Source organism: Lytechinus pictus, chromosome 3 (assembly GCF_037042905.1).
Source record: "Lytechinus pictus isolate F3 Inbred chromosome 3, Lp3.0, whole genome shotgun sequence".
NCBI classification, from domain to species: domain Eukaryota; kingdom Metazoa; phylum Echinodermata; class Echinoidea; order Temnopleuroida; family Toxopneustidae; genus Lytechinus; species Lytechinus pictus.
The window spans coordinates 46,482,331-46,503,729 of record NC_087247.1 but is presented as its reverse complement, the minus strand read 5'-3'; the positions used below and the strand labels follow the sequence as shown (position 1 = coordinate 46,503,729).

Sequence of the window (21,399 nt, the reverse complement as noted above, 5' to 3'; positions counted from 1 at the left end):
GTAATTCCGAAGCTTCGTTATTCCGAAGGTTCGGATATTCTGAAGGTTCGTTATTCCGAAGGTTCGTATTTCCGAAGGTTCGTAATTCCGAAGGTTCTTTAGTCCGAAAACGAAATGAGGATCGTAATTCCGAAGGTTCGTTAGCCCGAAAACGAAGTGAGGTTCGTTAATCCGAAAACGAAATGAGGTTCGTAATTTCGAAGGTTTGTTGGTCCGAAAACGAAATGATTAACGAACCTTATTTCGTTTTCGGACTAACGAACCTTCGAAACAACGAACCTTCGGAACAACGAACCTTATTTCGTTTTCGGATTAACGAACCTTCGGAACATCGAACCTTATTTCGTTTTCGGATTATCGAACCTTCGGAATAACGCCACAAATGTTCGGATTAACGAACCCTTTTAAGTTTTCGGATTAACGAACATCGAGGTATAGGCAATTTACATGTTTCGAAATTACGAACCTTCGGAATAAAGAATCTTCGGAAATACGAACCTTCGGAATTACGAAGTGTAACCGTATTTTCGAACCACTCATTATTGCAAGTTTCTATAGTGCAATAGGTCCTATAAGGGACGTACAGATGGGGGCCTATGGGGACGCTTGCCCCCTTCCAAAAAATTAACGACAAAGGTAAAAAAAGAGAAAAGGAAAGAAAGGGAAAACAAGAGAAGGATGAAATATGATATTTTTTTAATGTTATGGAATGCTCTCTCCACTGAAATAAGGGATGCTGCTGTTCTAAATTCATTACCTTTCTTCCTCCTTTCTCTAAAACAATCCCTCTTTGCCACAAGATAAAAAATAAAATTAATTTTAACTTCATTTTTGTTTGGGCTTCTTAAATTATAAATTGTCATATTCTTAATTATATTCCATTCTATTAAATAAGCTTATATTAGTTTACTGTGTTTATCTCCACATTGCCAGATTAGATCAGAATAGTAATACAATACTCATCATTTTTTTAATTTCACCAGTAATTATTAATTATTAATGACCAGGACTACCTTTCTAATTATTACTTTCAATCAATCTCCAGTTATATGTAAAACATCAATCAGCTTCTGGATTTCATTATTATTTTATAGAAATTTCGCTAAACATTGGGCTAGATTTATATTTTTTGAATTTGTCTATTTTCTAAGTTGATATTTGTACGCAGTGCTACATGTGGGGGTGATATGCTTCCGAGCAACATCTATTTATTATGCTTTTATCAGCACCCCTATGACCAGCATGTAGCACTGCTCCATTCTGTTGTTTGTTTTTACCATGTATAATGTCATCTATGATTGTATCATGATTTGGTCAAATGAATAATAATAATAATAATAATCTATCACAAAATTGGATATTTTTAATAAAAATTTCGAAATTTTTGCTTGCTCGAAATGTCACATTTTGCCCACTCGAATTTGTTGACTCATTACGCCACTGGGCCCTGTAGGCATGGGAAGCAACAAGCAAGGAAGGGTGCTGGGGAGGGGGGGGGGTCTGAAGGACCAACAAGACTTTCCTTAGGCCCGGGGTGCTGCATGTGTTATTTCCCATAGGCAGCACCCCCTGGAAATCTGGTAGATATGGTAAATGGCAAAAATGAACGAATATTTTTTTTTGCTTGTCAAATTTCTCGGGACCGAAACCACCTTCATGCAGCGGCGTAACAGGGGTCGGTGGCCAGGGGGGGGCAAGAGCCAAAAATTTCCCGGTCATATCATGGTATGAACAGGCGTAATGGTGTAATGAGGCGACTATTTTGAGAGGGCCAGATATTGCGTATCGGGCAGAATTTATCTTTTAAAAAAAGTTGCGAGCGAGCGAAGCGAGCGAGCAAAAATTTTGACCTTTTTAATACATAAAAATCCAATTTGTGTGATAGATTTTGAAATGATCGATATCCAGAAAATAATATATTTCACTCTTCTCTCTTCCATTCCTTTTTTGTGGTCTGAACGCCACTGTGAACAGGATTCTTTGCGGCAGTAGCGTGAAGAGTAAAAAAAAGAGGGGCGCAGTATGACACATGTGCTGAAAAGCTGCTTAATATAAGTCCCGAGCGAGCGAAGCGAGCGAGAAAAAATCACCCTTTTCATGAGAATCTACCTTTGAGATATTTTTTAAATTATATTCAGTAAATAAAATGATATCCTACACTTTTCCTTTGCTTTTCTTTCCTCCTTCTTTTTTGTTCTTGTTTGTAGAACTTTTGGGGGCCAATGGCTTAACCCTTCCATACTCAGTCATATATGGCAGTGCTGTACGGTTGGGGTCCGGGGCGGAGCCCCCCGGAACTTTTTGATATCAAAGCCACTTAAACCTCGCAGATTGCCGCTATTTTAATCAAATCGCGAGTATATACAGAATATAGCTTTTACACAACACATTTATTCAACCCAGTTGCGTAATGAACCAAATATTTGAGGTGGTAAAACATAGCATTGTGGGAAAATTTACATCCTACATCTACTGCATGTTGGTTCTACTCTTTCTATTTGTCATTATATTGATTTTTTATGTGTTGTTTTTTATTGTTCATATAATATTGTACCTTTTTAATGGATGTGAGTAAAGTGAATTGAATTGAATTTGTTAAAAGTCGCCAGCGTGCAAAGCGAGTTGGAAAATTGCCTATTGAAATTGAATTCTAATTAGGTGATAGATTTTTCCATTATATTCAGCAATGCTGACAGCAAATAACACACTTCATTGTTTATAATTTATTTTATTTCCTCTTGGGTGTGGAACCAAGACCCCCCCCCTCCCCGCGCCTGTATACGCCAGTGATTGAACGTGATTGAACGTGATTGAACGGGGACGTTATAGAGCCATTTGATGGTTATAGATGAAGAGCCCCTACTGCTTTGCATAAAATTTAGCAAGCTTATAGCACAATGTTGCGTGCAGTTCATCTTTCTTCCCGCTCTTTATTTTCAATCCTCGGCAGCCCGGTCGTGTTATTATTTTTTTTTCTTGTCCCTTTTGTTTGTTTTCTAATTTAGCTTTTGACTAATTCCATTCTACCTTCGTTTCCCGCTATTGTTTGTCACTTTGTCATATTTTGATTTATTTCCCATCAAGCTACTGCATTACATAAGCCTATTACGGAATGATTTGTTCTTTGTCAAATGTTCTTCTTTCGTACATTTTGGCCCGCTTTTTTCCTTCTCCATTTAAAAAAAAAATCTTCGTTTTCTTTTTCTCTTTCCCTTTCCTCCTTTCCTTGTCCCCTTTCCTCCCCCTTTCCCTTTCTTTCTCCCTCCCTTTTTTTCTTTTTCCCGTTTTTTTTAATTTTCCCGGTGAAATCCGCTAGGGGGGGCAGCTTGCCCCCCCTGCCCCCCCGCCTGTTACGCCACTGCCTTCATGTTGTGGTGAAATCCTCCCCTTTTTTATTTGCTTGTCAAATTTACTCAATCAGCACCCCCAGTAAAAAAAAACGTTACCAGGGCCCTACCTATAGGCTATTTTTTTCTTCAAAAGTCCGAAAGACAGAGTTCGAACCTCGAACCTCTGCATCAATATGCCACAATGAATGCACGAACATTTCGTGCAAAAATTATTATTTGGTACGTCCATGTAAGACACCGTACAATCAGAATGTGCGGAATGTGCGAGGGAACCTCTGTTTGGGCAAATTTGACAACTTCTGATTGATTTCATGTGAAAACTAGACTGTTGTCATGTGGTTCTGTAGCTACAGAGGAACCTGTTGAATTCTTGCCAAAAATAGTAGCACATGGGAATGAAAGATTCGGGGGAGCACTGCACTGGACCTTCAACGATAATTCGTTCCGTACCTGGACCGCGTCTCCAGCAAAACCTCTCCCGGACAGTTGCGGGCGGTCAGGCTGAGTTGTGACTGTCGTTGAACTGTAGCTGGCTGCTGCCGGGTACGCTTCGTTCACCCAGTCCAGACTTCTTGTACTATCTTAATGTTTTAGACCCCTGTTCAAGATGCAATTTGAAATCAGTCAATCAACGTCTAACATATCTGAAAGTGATGGTACATCTGCTGTACTGGAGATTCTGCATCGTATTTGGGAAGAGGTGAGATTGAGAATGCAGCAAATCAAGTCATGAGACATGACATTATTTATGTATTAATTATGAAGCCCAGGACTCATCCGTGTAATACTAGGCAAATATATACCCTCAAAAATGGGGTCGCAATCGTTAATGTTTGGACCTAAAAGGGGAAAAAATAAATTATGCACTTAGTGACTTACCTTGATTAATATATAGATGAAGGTCTATCGTGACACAAAATCCTGACATCGAGGCACAAACCGGAACCTCAAAAAAAGGAAAAGTTTTGTCTCGTTCGTTCTTTTTCTGTCAAAATTGAAAACAAAATGGCCGATCGAGAACGAATGCGACAGAGGTCTAACTTTTCCTTTTTTTGAGGGTCCAGTTTGTGCCTCGATGTCGGGATTCTGTCCATGTAATCGAGGTAAGTGCATAATTTATTTTTTCACCTTTTGTTTGGAGTGCGACCCCATTTTTGAGAGTATGTGTCTCCCTAGTAAGTATTACACATACGAGTCCTGGGCTCCGGAGGCTCCTAGTCTTGCTCACTGCAACCATCCTGCCTGTGGGGAATCTACAGGTAGGACTATGGTTAGACAGCTGGCAGCCATCTGTTTCGAGGAGTTTTTTAACATTTTAATTTTTTTAAATTTCTCCTCGTACACAAACGGCTCGCTATCGTGCAGCCACCATTAGGGGGTTAACAATGCAAAATCCCCCTGATGGGGCTCATCGAGTTTTGTCTTTATTTCATAAAAAATATATAAAAAGAACTACCAAAATAAACATTCCGTTTTGGCCTGAAATGCACCAAAACTGGAAAAAATAAACTTAAAAGGGGAAAAAACAGTGACTTCGGCTGTCGCGCAACTGCTAATTCCCGGTTGATCCGAACTTAATACATAAACATATGGCTATTGAGTCCCTGTACAGATCGAGCTAGAACATTGGTCTCTGTATTTGGTGAGTGGAGCCAACTGAGTTCAGCGGAACAACCAACATAACAGACTGAATCTTTTGGTCTAGACTATGGCATGCCTAACCCAGGGAGCTCCCTGCTCTATTTAATCACTTATACTTATTTTTCTGTAGTTAATTAATGTTGTTAATTCATTTTATCTAATCAGTATCAAATATTTTGATGATATTCTTCCTTATTTCATGAATACACATGAAAAAAGGGATAAAACTCTTTGTCATTGCTTGATTGTATTGATGGTAACAAGCAATAAATATGATTATCAACATTGATTCATAATTTAAACAGGTAGAGAGGGGTAATCTTAATCAAAAGAGAGTGAACCTTGAGCAATTGCTGCAGCATGCTCCAGCAGAATGGTTTCATCCAGGGACTAATCATGACCTAAAGACAAGGAGATACCAAGAACTCAGAGATATCTGCACGCAAGTCATCTTACTCTTGATCAAGCAGACCAAGATCTCTCTTGCCAGCTGTCATGAATCAGATGGTAAGTTGGGATGGGGGGGGGGGGGGGTTGTTAGTCCTGGGAGCATAAGGATGTTTGAACTCAAAATATTTGGACACACCCAACTAAGAATTGCCTTAATTTTTGCCATAATAGTACAGAAAATATGCCGGCTGAACTGAATGAAGCCTGCCTACAGTAAACGACCTGATGATAAAATGCATTTTGCATTAAATTTGAAAATTCCAAGTAGTTTCATTTGAAGTTTGGCATAATGCTAGGAACATTAAAATTAGAATTTGGCTTTGCTTCCAGTCTTGTGGTTGGAGTAAAATCAAAATTGGCTTCAAGTTGCAGCTATTGATGACGTCATTACAATTTGGAATGGAACTGGCTTTCAATCTGACAGGGAGGCTTGAAATAGACTGGAATTTTGAATTTAGTATCAACACCAATATTCTGAACTTTCATCATTGACATTTTATAGGGTTTGAATGTTCATATCAAAAGCTATTATAATTTCTTTGAAAATCAGATTGCAAAAGATCGCGTATGCTCTGGGCCTTTCACTTTCATGTACGTACACAGAAATCACTGCAGACATGATTATTTTATGCTAAGATAAATTTTTATCACATTTTTGATCTCCCAAGTTTAGGGACAGTGATTTTCCGCGATCGCGGAAAACGGACGGAATTCACGGAAAGGGCCTTTTGAAACGGAAAGTGGCATTTCAAACGGAAAATCACGGAAAACGTATTTTCCCTCAAAATACACAGAATAGCAACAGAAATTACTCCAAAATCACAAAAAAAATGAGAATATTAAATGGCCACAAAACCCCAGAAAACACGATCTCACTTCGCTACTATCACACATCGTGACTGCACTCGACATCAGCACACTCATTTGTACCCCGCACCCCTGTACGTACCCGGTCGGCCGGCCGGGCACCGGGCCGGGTTGGGCTTCATATGCACACATATCGTTCAACTACACGGTCGTGTGTTGCTGCCCTCTACGTTTGAAGATGTAACAGTACGATATCGTGGTCTCAAAATCCAAGATGGCGGATTGGCAAAAGCCGTTGACTGATGAGAACGATGCCCAAAAAACCCCAAAATTATCGATGAAATATCATTTCACCGTGAAATAATGCTAATAATGTGAAAGGTGAGGATGTATGCATGCTAAATGGGTTTGTAAAAATATTTTATGCACCCGCATAGATCCAATTCTAAGAACGGATTCTATTGTGTTGTTGGTATAGTAGCAGATACAAATTTTGACCAGTGCGACTGTACGTGTTGTGATTTTGCTATTCAATGTGTAAACGGAATTGTCACTTTTCCGTGTGTACAAAGTCTGAGGGGAAACGGAATTTCCGTTTTCTGACATGCTGAAACGGAATTTGAGATTTTCTGAAACGGAAAAGGCAATTTTTCGAAACGGAAAATCACTGTCCCTACAAGTTAAATATATATCTGCGAGGGAATCTGAGAAAGCTTACTGGGCAAATTAACTGAGCACAATAATCTGTATTGTCTGTATTTTCCTTGAAACAAAGGGCCATTTTGTGTTCAGAGAAATCAGGTATTATGAATGAATTATCAGTTGTTACTTGGATTCATCTTTAATAAATGCATTCTCTTTCTTTTTTTCAAAGCTGGTGATTACAGTGGCACAAAGTATAAGGAACATGCTTCTTTAGCTTACTCCGCTATGTCCTTAGTCAAGCTTCTGTTGTCAAAGTTAAGCCCAACTCAAAAGGGAAAGTTACCAGAAGACTTGATGAGGGGCAACACTGTAAGGTCCTGTGATAGTCAGGCTGAACAAGTTGAAATGTGTGCTTCATCTGCATCAGATGGATGCCAAGTTGGATACCAAGATGCAGAGCAAAGACTCCCAAGATTGAATAATTGCTTCCAGGACAGTCAACAATGCAGATCAGTAGATGTATCCATGCAATCCTCTCCTGTGGTATCCCAAGAAATGGAAGGCCACTTCTCAATCAGACCAAAGGGCATTGGCCTCTTTGGAAGTCTTCCACCTGGTATTACTGAGGATGGTTCTGAGAGAACGACCATTGAAGGAGAGTCTGAGGAACAGATTGAGTGTTCGGACAGGTTATTACGAGAGGTGATGAAATCCACAGTAGGGCCAAGTATTGTCTTGTGTGCATCACATGCTCAGAAGCATCCATGGTCAAATAAAGCAAGCCTTCAAGCAGCAAATGGTGAGAAAATATGATTTGATCATGTATTACAAAGGGTTTTTTATAATTTGAAGGAAGAAAAATTGTTACATTTGAATATCCTAATACTCATCATTCACGACTATGCTTTTAGTGTGGTAGATTTTCTAGTTATTTGCTTTATTTTGAAAGAATTCTGATTGATCAGTATTAAGGAAGTAGGTGATAAAGATTGTCTTAATTGTGATATCAAGTCTGGATTCTGATTTACCTTCCAAGATGATTTCATAATATTCTTCTGATCTCTCTTATTTTTAGAAAGTCAAAAAGGGGCCTAAGCTTTCGATCCTAGCAGAATCTTCGTCGGAGGCAAAATGACAAAAATCTTATTTTTGTTAGATACATGTAATAAAGCGTATTGAAAAAAAAAAATGATTTTCTCATATACATGTATGGTATTTGTGTTAGTCATGTAGAGGTTGTATCGTAATCTCTGAAACAGTAGCTGGCTAGCTAGCTGTAGTTTCTCTGTTTTTAAAGATATGGGTCTCATTTCATAAAGAACTTACTAGAAACTTTGCTAATATGGTAATTACTATAACATGTTGTTGTACCACCATGGCAAACTTGATTGATGTTTTTGATTGATTCAGCCATACCATAATGATATCCATGTACTTGCAATTATCCTGAGTTTACATGAAAAACAGTTGATTTCTTCCTTTGTCTGTTCTCTTGCATACCATTGCAGCATTACTAAATCAACTCACCAGTACATGTGGCTGCAACTCTTTACCAACACTACTCTCTGGATGTTATAGTGATACCAAACAAAATGATGGTATAAATGCCAAGAGACTGATACCCAAAGGTGCATTTCGTCCTGCTATGGTAGAATTAAAGCAACAACTCACAAGAAATGATTGGAAGAAATATCCAGCAGCAAAACATACTTTTGCTTGGTTATTAGCTCATTTGAAGGTATGTATACTTGCTTTTTTATACAGTTACTGTGTTGCTGTACGATACCATTCCAATATGCCCGTATTCTGAATTTTGCTCAATCACTTAACAATGTGTCGCCATATGCGACACTAATCTCTAAAAAGCTAAAAAGTGTATCTGGCACTCAGATTATTTTTATAAACACTTTCTTGGAATAGTTCTTCTTCACCATTAATCCATACTGTGTGCTGGGGGGAGGGTATACAAAATCAAATGTTTTCATATTCATGATCATTTCTGACCAAATTTCTATAGAAAAAGTAGGTTCACCCTAAAATGTAGGTTCGTCTTATGATGATCCTCATTTTATTTATTGTAAATGTGCTGAAATCAGCCAACTTTAACTCACATCGTGGAGCAGCTGGAATAATATTGTATAAGAAGAAGAAGTGTTTTTTCTGTTTACTGGTGGTACACCTGACTACTGGAAAAGCATTAATGCTTAATGTTAGTAATATTTAATTGACTTATGGTCATAGGTTTTCCATGAGGGATCCAGTAATGAGGATTTATGCCCTATGAAACAGCACAAGTTGGGTCAACTTTATTTTAAATTATATGACACCTAGATAGAGCCTTGTGATTTGATTGGTTGTTTGATATCGTTCATTCAGCCCATTTTGCAATGACGTCATCAAACGTGCAATTTTGGATCCATTCATTGTGCAATCCATACGATTTTGTCCATTGCATGCGCGCACCGAGACTGCAGCTGTATGCACCAGCAGTGCGCATGTTGCAGACCTGCCAACCAGTACTTTTTAGCCGTATTTAGTACGTTTTTGCAACCAAAATACGGCAGTACGTTTTTTCTTTGAAAAATACGTTTTTTTTTTATTGAGAAAAATTAATCTCTATATGTCTCTATTTGATAAAACGTACACAAATATGGTTATTAGATCAATGTAATTTCAGGTAACTTGTTTTTTTTTTCAATCATTTTGTTCAATTTCAATTTTTCAATTTCAATTTATTTCATTCATAAAAACACATAAATATACATAGTAATAAACAAAATATCAATATAAGAATGTGGAGACAGCTTAGAAGAACCAAGTCTTATACAGTGCTGCCACCAAAATGTAAGCACAAACATTTTAAAATTAACATTTTAACATAATAACTAGAAAATAAGGATGATAAATAAAAATACAAATTATTAATATTCCAAGACAAACCCTACACGATACTTGAACAAACAAAGCCTGATAATTTTATAAGTAATATTTTTTTTTAAATAATCGTTTGAAAGAATTGAGTGATACACTTAATTTAATGTCATCAGGTACATGTAATGCATTCCAAATTTTAGGACCCTTAAAGAATATAGAATTGATACCAATATTGGTTCTCTCAAATGGCAAGTGAAAATCTAAAGGCTTTCGCATATTATACAAGTAAAAATCAGAATTCAATTTGAAAAATGTTGAAAGACTAGATGGTATAATTTTATTAAAAACTAAAAACATATTAAAATCATTCATATCAAAAATATTCAATAACTTCAATTCTTTGAAAATTGGTTTAGAATGGGCAAGATAATTGGCATGAAAAACTATTCTTATGGCTTTCTTTTGTAATAAGAATAATCTCATCATTGAATAATTTCTAGAATTGGCCCATACAATATTGCAATAGTTTAAATGAGGTGAAATTATAGCATTGTAACTCATCAATAAAATTTTACGTGGGAAATGCTTCAACCTATAAAGTACGCCAATGCATTTTGAAACTTTGTTACAAACTTGATTGATGTGCTCATGCCATAACAGTTTATTATTCACAATCACCCCAAGAAAATTGATAGACGTAGCAACATTTATTTTAGTACCATTCATTTCAATAATAATGTTATTGTAATTAATTTTCTTATTGGTGAATATCATACATTGAGTTTTATTTACAAAATCAATCTATTTACAACAAGCCACTGAGATAGTTTGCACAACTCATTATTGAAGTTAACCATTAAACTGTTAATATTTGTGTCAGACATAAAAACACTTGTATCATCAGCATACAAGATAAAATGTAATTTCTCAGAAATATTGCATACATCATTTATATAAATAAGAAATAATAAAGGTCCCAGGATGGACCCCTCAGGCACTTTGCATCCTACTGTATCTAATTCGGATTTAACATTATTAATAAAAACATATTGTTTACGATTAAATAAATAACTTTCAAATAAATCTAAGAGGACACCACGAATACCATAATTTTGTAACTTATATAAAAGAATATTATGATCTAAAGTGTCAAATGCCTTACTCAAATCCAAAAATAATCCAAATAATATTTCTTTATAATTAAAAGCAGTTGAGACTTTACAAACTAAATCAGCTAATGCAGAGGATGTGGAGTGCCCGGGACGGAATCCATACTGCGATTTAACAATAATGTCATATTTATCCAGAAAATATAAGAGGCGATTGTATATACATTTTTCAAGCATTTTTGAGAAAACAGGTAACACAGATATAGGTCTATAGTTTGAAACATTAGCCGGAGATCCATTTTCAAAAACCGGAACAACTTTGCCAATCTTTAATTGATCCGGAAAAACACCAATAGATAAAACAGAGTTAAATATATTGCACAGAGGATAGCAGATGATATGTATAACTTTTTAAACAATTGAAATATTTATTTCATCAAAACCTGCACTAGACTGATTATCAAAGCTAGAAGTGATTTTTATTATTTCGCCGGGGGTGATGGGATTAAAAAATGCAGTATGAATATTTCGTTTTAAGTACTGTGTAAAATTATTGCCAGAGGTATTGCACTGTATATTATTAGTTAATGAGGAGCCAATCTCAATAAAATATTTATTAAATGTTTGTGCTTTTATGAAATCGTCAGTAATAATTTCATCATGAACATTGATATTTTCAATAATGTTTACTTTTCTTTTATTACCCAGAGCTTTGTTAATAATTTTCCAAGTTCTTTTTAAATTCGCCTTTACTTCAAAAAATTGATTTTCAAAATATTCCCTTTTAACACGTTTTATTTCACTATTAACTTTATTACGGAATGATTTATACGTTCGTTCTCTATACTCCGTTGGATTTCTAATATATTTTTTATATAATAGAAACTTTTTATGACACATTTTGCGCAAGTCTAGATTAAACCATGGCTTATCTTTCCTAGATTTGTTTTTCATTTTGACCTTTGGAAAACATTCATTATAGACTTGCATAAATTGTGTGCCAGACGACAATCTCCAATTTATTTGTGAAATCAAGAATATTATGATCATTAACGACACGTTTAGTTAATTTGATTTTTTTATTCGGTAGAATAACCTTTGAGTGTATACAAAATATGGGGAAATGGTCGCTAACATCAACAAGGAAAATTCCACATGACACATCATTTAAATCATTAGTGAAGATATTATCAATCAACGTTACAGATTGATCCGTAACTCTGGTTGGATAATGAATAGTGGGATAAACAGACTTAGTCATAAAAGCATCCAAAAAATCACTAACATTTGAGCAAGAATCGGCATTATACAAATTAAGATTAAAATCTCCAATGAAATATAATAATTTATTTTCACTATTTACATTTCCTAAAAGAATATTCAAGGATTCGATAAAATTAGGAAATGATGAATTTGGAGGTCTATAAATAACATTGAATAAAATATTTTTTGGGCAAGACTTTATTTCTATACAAATACATTCAATAGATTCAGAAAAAATATTATATTCATTTCTATGTACAAAGTTAAAATCATTTCGAATAAAAGCTCCCACACCACCCCCTCTACGTCCTGTGCGGGAAAGACCTATAAATGAATAACCGTCAATTTTATAATCAGAATCATTTTGTTTAAGCCAAGTTTCGGTGATACCAATAGCACAAAAGTCTAAATCAATGCAATTTAAAAACGATGTTAAACCATCAATGTTTTTCTTTAAACTTCTGCTATTTATATGCAAACATGAAAATCTATTTTTGAAATTAATAAAAGACTCACAATCTTTTAGACATGTGTTGAATTCATTTGGCAAATAATAATTTTGATTGGGGCCATTAAAAGAATCACTACCATCAATTGGAGACAACAATTCATTGATCCTCGATAAATCAATATCTTGTAAACATTGTTGATATAAAATGCAGTCAGGCATGTAAGTTAAAACAACATAAAAATAACAAAACAAACAACAAATAGAAATGAGTTAACTCATATACAATTATAGTTGGGAGGTAAAAAAGCAACCAAAACCAGGGTGACGATATACACATGTTTTAATGTTTTTTTTTTTCATCTGCAAGAGCAGTGCGCATTTTAGCTTGCATGCAGCTTGAGCGCCGTGATGAGCGAGTGCGCCAAGCATTTTATTATGAAATACACTTTTTGGGGGAAAAATACATTTTTTTAAATCACAGAATACAGTTTTTCATTCCCAGAGGTTGGCAGGTCTGATGTTGTATAACGACGTAACAATCAATTATTAGATGTCATATAAACCAAATAATGAATGTTTTTTAATTCGTGCAAATTGGTGCAATGGACAGAATACTTCATTTGGTGAAAGATGATCCATTTCATCTTTCACTCATAAACTTTCATTATTTGTATACCATTGTAGCTGGATAATGAGACAACTACTCTACAGACTGAGCTCTCACTATCAATTTACAATCTGCTATGATGGTTTCTTAACAAGTACTTTTCTTTTTCTTGATTTCTTTAGCATCCATATGTAGGATATCAACTTGACCACTGTCTTCCACCTTCTCTTCTCTTTGTTGATGATTATGAGGTACATGGTCTTCCTTCCTCCTGAGGGGCGTGGTAGGGAGATAGGATCTTAATTGGTTTTATTCCCCTCCCTTCCTGTTCTTCAAAAACATGGCTTTAAAGTATACATGTAGTGTATCTGGGATGGGAGGGGGGGGGGTCATGCTACCCAACAATGACTATATAAGGGACATTTGTATTGATTCTGAATGCTAGTATCATTTCTGCATGTACCTTTATATTTCATGAGGCTTTTTTAAAATACGCTTCTGCTTTCTGTTTTGAAAATCTCTACGTTGCTGAAAAAATTGACTATGACTTTGGCTAAATATGATAATATTGGAAACAATATGTTTTCACAACAATAAATGGTAAATAAATGCAAACTCTTTTTTCAGATGCTTGCAGTAGAAGTTTTCAAATTTGGGTTGCTTTGATTGGTTGGAAAAGAGAGATATTCTCCCCCCCTTCGTTTGTGTATTAAAGTTGTCTGAATATTTTGTATTCGCCTATTCTTTTTCATTAAATTAGATGGAGAACAAGGTACTTGGAATACAGTGTTTGAGGCACATCATTGATAATGTGGTAAGTGATAGTATCCTGAAAACACACTTTGCCTTCGAAAAACAGTAAAAATTTTGATCATTTTTGACAGCCATACAACTTTTTAAATAATCCAGCAGACTTGGGTTTCATAGTACTCAGGAAAAAAAGTTTATTAATTCAATTTACAAGTTAATCGATCCTCGTTAATTGTTTTGTCTGGGCTAAACCCCTTGGGTCCCCAGAATACAAAATAAATGTTTGCAATGGATTACAAATATGAAAGAATGCTTCTGATTGGTACAGGTTGATGTTTACAACAAAATGCGTTTGCAAAAATGATGCTTGGCCATGATAATGATTGATTGCAGAGCTTTGTTACAGAGCCTAGGTTAATATACAGGAGAACAATACCCCCATGTCTTAATGTTACCCTTTTTTTGTCTATTAAGGATCCAACTGAATTGAGATGGTATGGGAGAGCAGAAGTGATCTACGAGGCCTTACATCCATTGTTATATAACCATAAACCAGACCTGATTGATATCCTATTTCCTTGCCTGTTAGCGATTCTTAAAGTCGTAGAGAAAGGCCCCAAGAAGACAGACCAACCAAGGAAGGTAGACTATCAACTGAATCCATATTAATAATGATAATAAAATATTGATAATAGCATCAATATAATAACCACATTCATTTAGGAATTTGTTTAAAAAAACTTGCTTACACAATTCTGCCAAGTTATTTTTAGCTTACTTGGACGCTTTGTATTTATGTATCGCTACTTGGATAACCAAATCTTTTATGAAAAGTCATATGTTCAGGAGAGTGGGAAAACATACCTGCTACACAATATTATCCATTGAAATGTCATTCCTTTCAGAGGGTGCAATTAGCCCTTCTCTGTTATTGTAGCTGCTTTTGATGGAGGCAGTATGTTTTCAGGTCCATCAGCCAATCCCATTTCTGTTCTCTTGATAAACTACTTATTTGTCTCGCCCACCAGAGGTGAAGGCGAGACTTAGGGATCCAAATGTCGTCTGTCGTCCGTCACAAACATTATGACACATAACTCCGCAACCGTAAGTCACTTTTCAATCAAACTTGGATGGTAGATGTACTTGAAAGTTCAACTTCAAACTTCAGACAATGATCCGATCAGATTTTTGAGATCATGGTGTTCAACGGTCACAGAAGTTATATAAAAATATTGGGATAACAAATTTACTATTTTAGGGACCAATTTAAACTTGGCTCTATTACTTGGCATTCTACATGTAAACCCATGAAAATTTCATCAAATTGTCCAGTTTTGTACAGAAATGCATATATATCAAAGATATCGTTGCCGAATCCATGAAGTGGCACACGCGACCTTTGAAGCACGAAATCACTTTTCGAGATAAATACTAAAGATTTTACATTTTCAACTGCCTTGTGCTATATGATTGTGAAGTTTAACAGAATGAAGAATGCCCAAACCAAGAGACAGGTATCTACTGCTGCCTTCCATGCTAAAAATTTATTGAATGAACATCAAATCTTGACATAGCAGTGATTCAAACACAAGTGTCGTTTTGTGCGTAGAAATAGCGCGCACCTGAGTGCCAGTTGGATTATTTTACAAGGGATTTTGAGGCTATTGTCTCTTTATCACTTTAATTATCTCATTAATTAGAGAGAATTGGGTTCTAAATGTTGGTGAAATGATAGACCGTACAGCTAGAGAATGATAACTGAAAGAAACTTAAAATTGACTTTTCAAGTGACTTTGGGACGTTGTGCCACTTCGTGGATTCAGCAACAATATATTTATTGGGGTCACACTTCTTTTTATAATGCAACTTGAATGAAACCAACTTTGTTGAGTTGACTGTAATCGCTTCTACATGTCTACATCAGCATCATCATAATCTCTCCTGTTTTATGATTCAGCTAGGGAAGTATGACAAGGCTCTTCAGATAATTCTCAACAATATGGAAGGTGAACAAAGGATATTGGTACGACAAGCTAATGCAAGGCATCTTCCTTCCTTCATTGATGTGATGGGAATTACCATCCTGTGGCATATGAAGGTAAGAGTTGCAAACTAAAATATGTATTAAACATTGTACTTTGTTCTTGAAACAGAGACTTGAAAATGAGAAAAAAGGGGTCATGAAAAGTTGATCCAATAAAATGATCATAATGTTTACAAGTACTTTATAATTTAACATTCTCTCCTAAAAATGTAATATAATTCTTTTGTATAGAGATTGATTCGTATCATCGTTGCCTACCTGGAAACAAGTGATGGGCCAGAGGAGACTGGTAGACTCCTTACTCTCAGGATACTGCAAGCAGTCATTCTTCAAGCATGGCCACGGTATGTATACCGAAACAGGGTCACAATCTTTAGCTTGCCTAGAGCTGAAATTGTATGGGTGATTTAATGTGATTCACATTGACATTTACCGAATGAACATCCTTTAGAAACATCCTTTAGAAACATGTTTCAATCGACACAAATGACAATCAAGTAATATACCAAAAATAATGAGTTTACATACCTTGTTGTGGGCGTAAAGTTTTACCTACAAAACATGTACTTTTGATTATAAGTGGTATTATTGAATAAAATAATAAGTATTCTGACAAAAGTAACATAGTAAATGAAACACCTCATTTGAATATTTGATCGGAAGAAGCTAATTCACTACTAATGCTAATTAATGGTAATATGAGTCTATCGTATTTGTTGCTGTAATAAACTATTTGGTCTTTGATGAGGTAATGGCTGATGTCTAGTAGAGTTTTGATAGTTGGTGTTGTCAGAGAAATGCCAACAGTGTACACATCATCAAACTTGAAGTAAGGCTAGTGTTAAGATTGACCAAAGACAATAATATGAAGTTTTTCCAATAGTTTTTGTTAAAAACTGATTAAATTTTGCCTGTATATAAAAAGAATTTAAAAATTCTTGTGACTGGGAGAACTATATCTTCTACAGACTTTGGATGTGTGTAGTTGATGCTACCCTTGTTTCATTATTTTTGTACACAAACAGTTACATTGTTATCTTGCTCTAATTTTGATAGTTTTCTTTGTAGGGTGTTTCTTGTTGGGAAAATGTTTTATGAGATTATTTTTGTGCTCTTAGAAACTACATGTTTCATGAGCATTCTTTAAACAGGAATGTTCAATGGTTTTCATGTGCTCAAATATTATGACATTTCTTTAATAATAGGCCTGATAGCCAAAATAAGTATGTCTTTCATCAGTAAATGTATTATTTCTATCTTCCCTTGATTGATTTACCAAATATTTCTCTTACATTTGTTTCATTTTGAACAAATTTCAGCTGCCACTTCTTACTTATTTTACTTCCAATGATCTATATTCAACTTTGATTTTTTATTTACTTTTTTTTTTTTACAGAATGATGACTCACTGTTCTGACCTGATGAAATCTCTCCTAAAACTGCTTCTTGATATTTCCAGAGGACCAACTGATATTTCACCTGAAGGTAACTTATCTCTCCCATCCTCTCTCTTTCCTATTATATCTCTCCTGCTTACAACCCACTATTTCTCTCTTACACCTGTCTCTATCTCCCTGTACTAAAGAATGTAATATATTAAAGAAAATGTAGTAAGTAGGATGTTGAGCCTAGCTGAAGACTAAGAATTTGAAAGTGTACCACTGAGAGTTTACCAACGCTGTAATCTTTCCAGATATGTTGGAATCATTCATACCTACTTGCCAAGTGTACCTATTATAATGGAACAATCCTATATAGGGGAAAGGAAAATGATGTTTATATCTCTATTCCTATTTCTGTCAAGTATTTTCTGTAGTATTGAATATGAAATTTGAGGATGTTCCTATTTCTGGAAATTTCTTAGTGATATGTTCCTATTTCTTGGCCACCAGGGTTGGCAGGTAGGAATCATTAATTGCTAGGGTCCTAACTCTGAATTAAATTGTGTCTTATTTACAATATGATTTTGATGATCAGCTCAAAGGTCACAGAGAGCATTATCCTGTCAATGGCAGGGGCACGAATTTCTACTGCCCACACTCTAGAATCCATCTTCAATTTTAATTACATGTATAGGCCACTCACAATGTTACCTTTATGTCTCCAATTGGTGGTCATCAACCATGGTCTATTGTCAAATTTGCTGTTTAATTTTGCAGTGAGAGATAGAGTTGGTAAAGAGTGTATCGAGTGCATGACATTGCTGAAGAGGTGCTGTGGTACAGTTGTGGAAGACACAGTGAAAAAGCTCCTGGATTCAAATCTTGAAGACAAGTTAGTGAAAGATTGCCTGGAGAATGTTCTAAAAAGCTAATCTACAATCATGCTTCCTACATGCTGTTTGGTTTGTCATTTTAAATATCAACCAATGTTTTTGTTTGCATTTACATCATGGTAAGCCTGAGCAATTTCAATGTGTATGCAGTAAAAGATATATGGATGAATAGTCATGTACATAGTCTGGTTTAACATTTGACATCAGTCAACCTAACAACTACATAATGTTGATTCTGCACAATAACTTGTTAAGGGGAAATTTCGCCTTGTATGTTAGCTGGTTTTAATAATAGCCGAAAAATTAGTGAAAAAGAATGATGGTTTGATGAAAATCTGTCAGAATAAGAGAGTTATGAATTTTCAAAAGTTTCGATTTTTGACGTTATATGCGATCAGCTCCTCCATGTAACATAAGTTCCATGAATATCAATTTTAAATGGAACATGATGAATATTAATATTTTTCTTATACAAGGTGGCATTAAATGATGTGTCTGATGATATATCTACCATTCAAATAAAATTTCAATTGTTTTAGGAAAGGACAATGAAGGGAATTTATATCACACAACATACATGTAAGGAGCAGCTGCTTGTCTGTGATGTCATGAAATCAAAACTTAAACATTTTTAGCTCTGTTATTCTTTGACAGATTTTCATCAAACCTTCACCAGTATCTTTCTCTAAATTTTCTGCTTTTATTAAAACCATCTTATCGCCAAGGTGACTTTCCTTTTAAAGGACAAGTCCACCCCAACAAAAAGTTGAATTGAATGCAAAGAGAAAATCCAACAAGCATAACGATGAAAATTTCATTAAAATCGGATGTAAAATAAGAAAGTTATGACATTTTTAAGTTTTGCTTGATTTTTCAAAACAGTTATGTGCACATCCTGGCCGGTGTGCAATGAGGGAGTTAATGACATCAATCACTTTTTCTTTTGTATTTTATTATATGAAATATGAAATATTCTGATTTTCTCCCCAATGTCCTGTGAAACAAAGTCTTATTTCTCCCTGAACATGTAGAATTACCATTGTTTAACAATTTATGGTTCACTCAAGTTGGTCCTTATTGTCAAATCTGTGAAAATTGAGATATTGTCTAATTCAAACAATTAAAAACAAAAGAAATTGTCGCTGATGTGGTTTACGGTACACCATGTGGAGTGTTATAGAAGCAGTGGAAAGAAGAAGAAAAGGAATTGGATAGGCGAGAAAGTGGAGATTTGAGAGTAGAGTATTCTTTTCTTGAAAGTAGTCCTGAAAAGGACTGTAAACCAGAAGAGATTGATGAGTTGAAGAAACAGCTTGAGTAGTAGGATGGATGAGGAGTTGCTGGCTTGAGTCGGCGAGTAGAGATGATGAGTAGAAGCAGTAGAGAGACTCGACGTTTCAGGCAGGTTGACTGTCCGTCTTCAGGAGTGAGTGTTTGTGCGGCGGTACAAGAAATTGTGAGTTAGGGACATCATTGATTCTCTGATTTTCTTGTGACTAAATTTTGCGCATAACTATTTTGAGAAAAATAAGTGGAACTTTAAAATGTCATAACTTTCCTATTTTAAATCAGATTTTGCTGAAATTTTCAGCATTATGCTTGTCTGATTTTTCTCTATTGATTCAAATCAAAATTTTTCTGAGGTGGACTTGACCTTTAGTTAAGTGAGCGGTGTAATGAAACACTAATACAAATCAACACAATGTAGAATATTTTGTGATTATTTTTTTAACATTGTATCTATGCCAGGATAATCATTATTTAGATTTGTAGTTTATCGTTTTTTTTAGTAGTAGAATGAATTTACAACTGTTATAATTATGGGAAGGTTTATATAATATGCACTGTTTGACCGCAAGATAGATCACCTGAAATATTTATCAATCTCATCTACATTTTAAGAATACAGTACTAACTGAATTTAAAAAAAAGTGCATTTGTTCACTTCTTTCCTCTTCTTGACCATCATTCACAATCTCACTTTTCATAAAAGGTGTAAACAGCCATCAGATAACATAGCATATAACTAAACAAACATAATTTGCCAGATATGTGCATTCATCTTAACCATGATAACATTTTTGCAAAGTTTTAGATACTCCCCCATACAGTCCTGTCTTCGGAAGCTTTTCTACCAAAGGATTATGAATAATCAGATCATATAACTCTTTATTTTCTTATTGCACTTTGTAAATTCATCATGATATGTTTTAGATATCAAGAAGGTAGTTATATCTATGATTATTAAAATGATCAAAATAATGTGTGTTCCTCACTGATGTCTGAGGAAGTAATTGCAAGAACAAACAAAGCTGATAAATTGGAAAAACGGAGTATAGAGTATAAAGGCAGAGTACAAAGTGTAGGACTGGGTAAGGAAAAAGAGTTTGTGCAGAACATGTTGATGGATTCAACTGGTATATGTAAAGTACTGTAATATGTTTTAATTTCTTTAATAGGAATATTAACAGAGGTAAGGTTATACCCCAGCAGTACCACATGGAACAATATTCTCATCTTATCATCTTTGCCAGGGTCTAAATTATCTTGCTACAGTTTTAATGTTACCCTACAAAGTGTGCCTAAAGCACATATGATTATTAGCATGTAATCTTATGTAATGTTTTCTTACCAAATAAATCTTATCAAGATGAAGAGAGTTGTAGATTCTTAAACATTTGATGATGGGTTGTTTTTTTCCATGCAATCTTACTCCATTGCTTGTATCAGTCCATTATTACATCCCTTCCACAGTAAATAAAATTCATGTTGGTTATCACTTCAGATTCACCAGTTTATTGAATGGATTTCCTTGTGTGCTTCCTGGATATCTGAGTGTTATTTCCTCATCTTAAAACATGGTACAGACTTGATTGTCTTTAATTCTTGTGACGGGAAGATTTGTATAAATCACAGTTCAATAACAAAATAAGTAGTAATAAAGAGATTGCACTTCTAGTAACATTAGTAAATCAATCATCAGTCTGTTTTTAACTTCTGTATAGTGTAAAAATAAGAGGTTGTAACTTAGGGCTGCACTACAAGGGGGTAGGAGGTGACCACTCTTTATATGATGTTTCATATAGTGTTAAAAAAAAAGGAAAAAAAGGGGATAAGAGGAGAAACAAGAGCG

General features: G+C 35.0%; 1 protein-coding gene across 1 annotated transcript; it reads left to right on the top strand.

The window, feature by feature from the left end:
* The first annotated feature begins 3,552 nt into the window (after positions 1–3,552).
* On the top strand, positions 3,553–21,050 carry LOC129257133 (TELO2-interacting protein 2-like). The gene is made up of 11 exons (XM_054895389.2): positions 3,553–4,050; positions 5,297–5,498; positions 7,123–7,692; positions 8,402–8,631; positions 13,380–13,448; positions 13,958–14,011; positions 14,422–14,589; positions 15,905–16,045; positions 16,223–16,335; positions 17,388–17,476; positions 18,151–21,050. Exons 1-11 carry the CDS (start codon positions 3,958–3,960, stop codon positions 18,303–18,305), a joined length of 1,884 nt encoding a protein of 627 aa, XP_054751364.2. The 5' UTR covers positions 3,553–3,957; the 3' UTR covers positions 18,306–21,050.
* The last annotated feature ends 349 nt before the right edge of the window (positions 21,051–21,399 follow it).

Bases quoted from the DNA above. Each gene is read 5' to 3' on its own strand.
- LOC129257133 (XM_054895389.2), top strand. From the start codon at position 3,958: ATGCAATTTGAAATCAGTCAATCAACGTCTAACATATCTGAAAGTGAT. The intron at 14,590-15,904 runs GTAGACTATCAA...TTTATGATTCAG, and splicing joins AGACAGACCAACCAAGGAAG to CTAGGGAAGTATGACAAGGC. The intron at 16,336-17,387 runs GTATGTATACCG...TTTTTTTTACAG, and splicing joins ATTCTTCAAGCATGGCCACG to AATGATGACTCACTGTTCTG.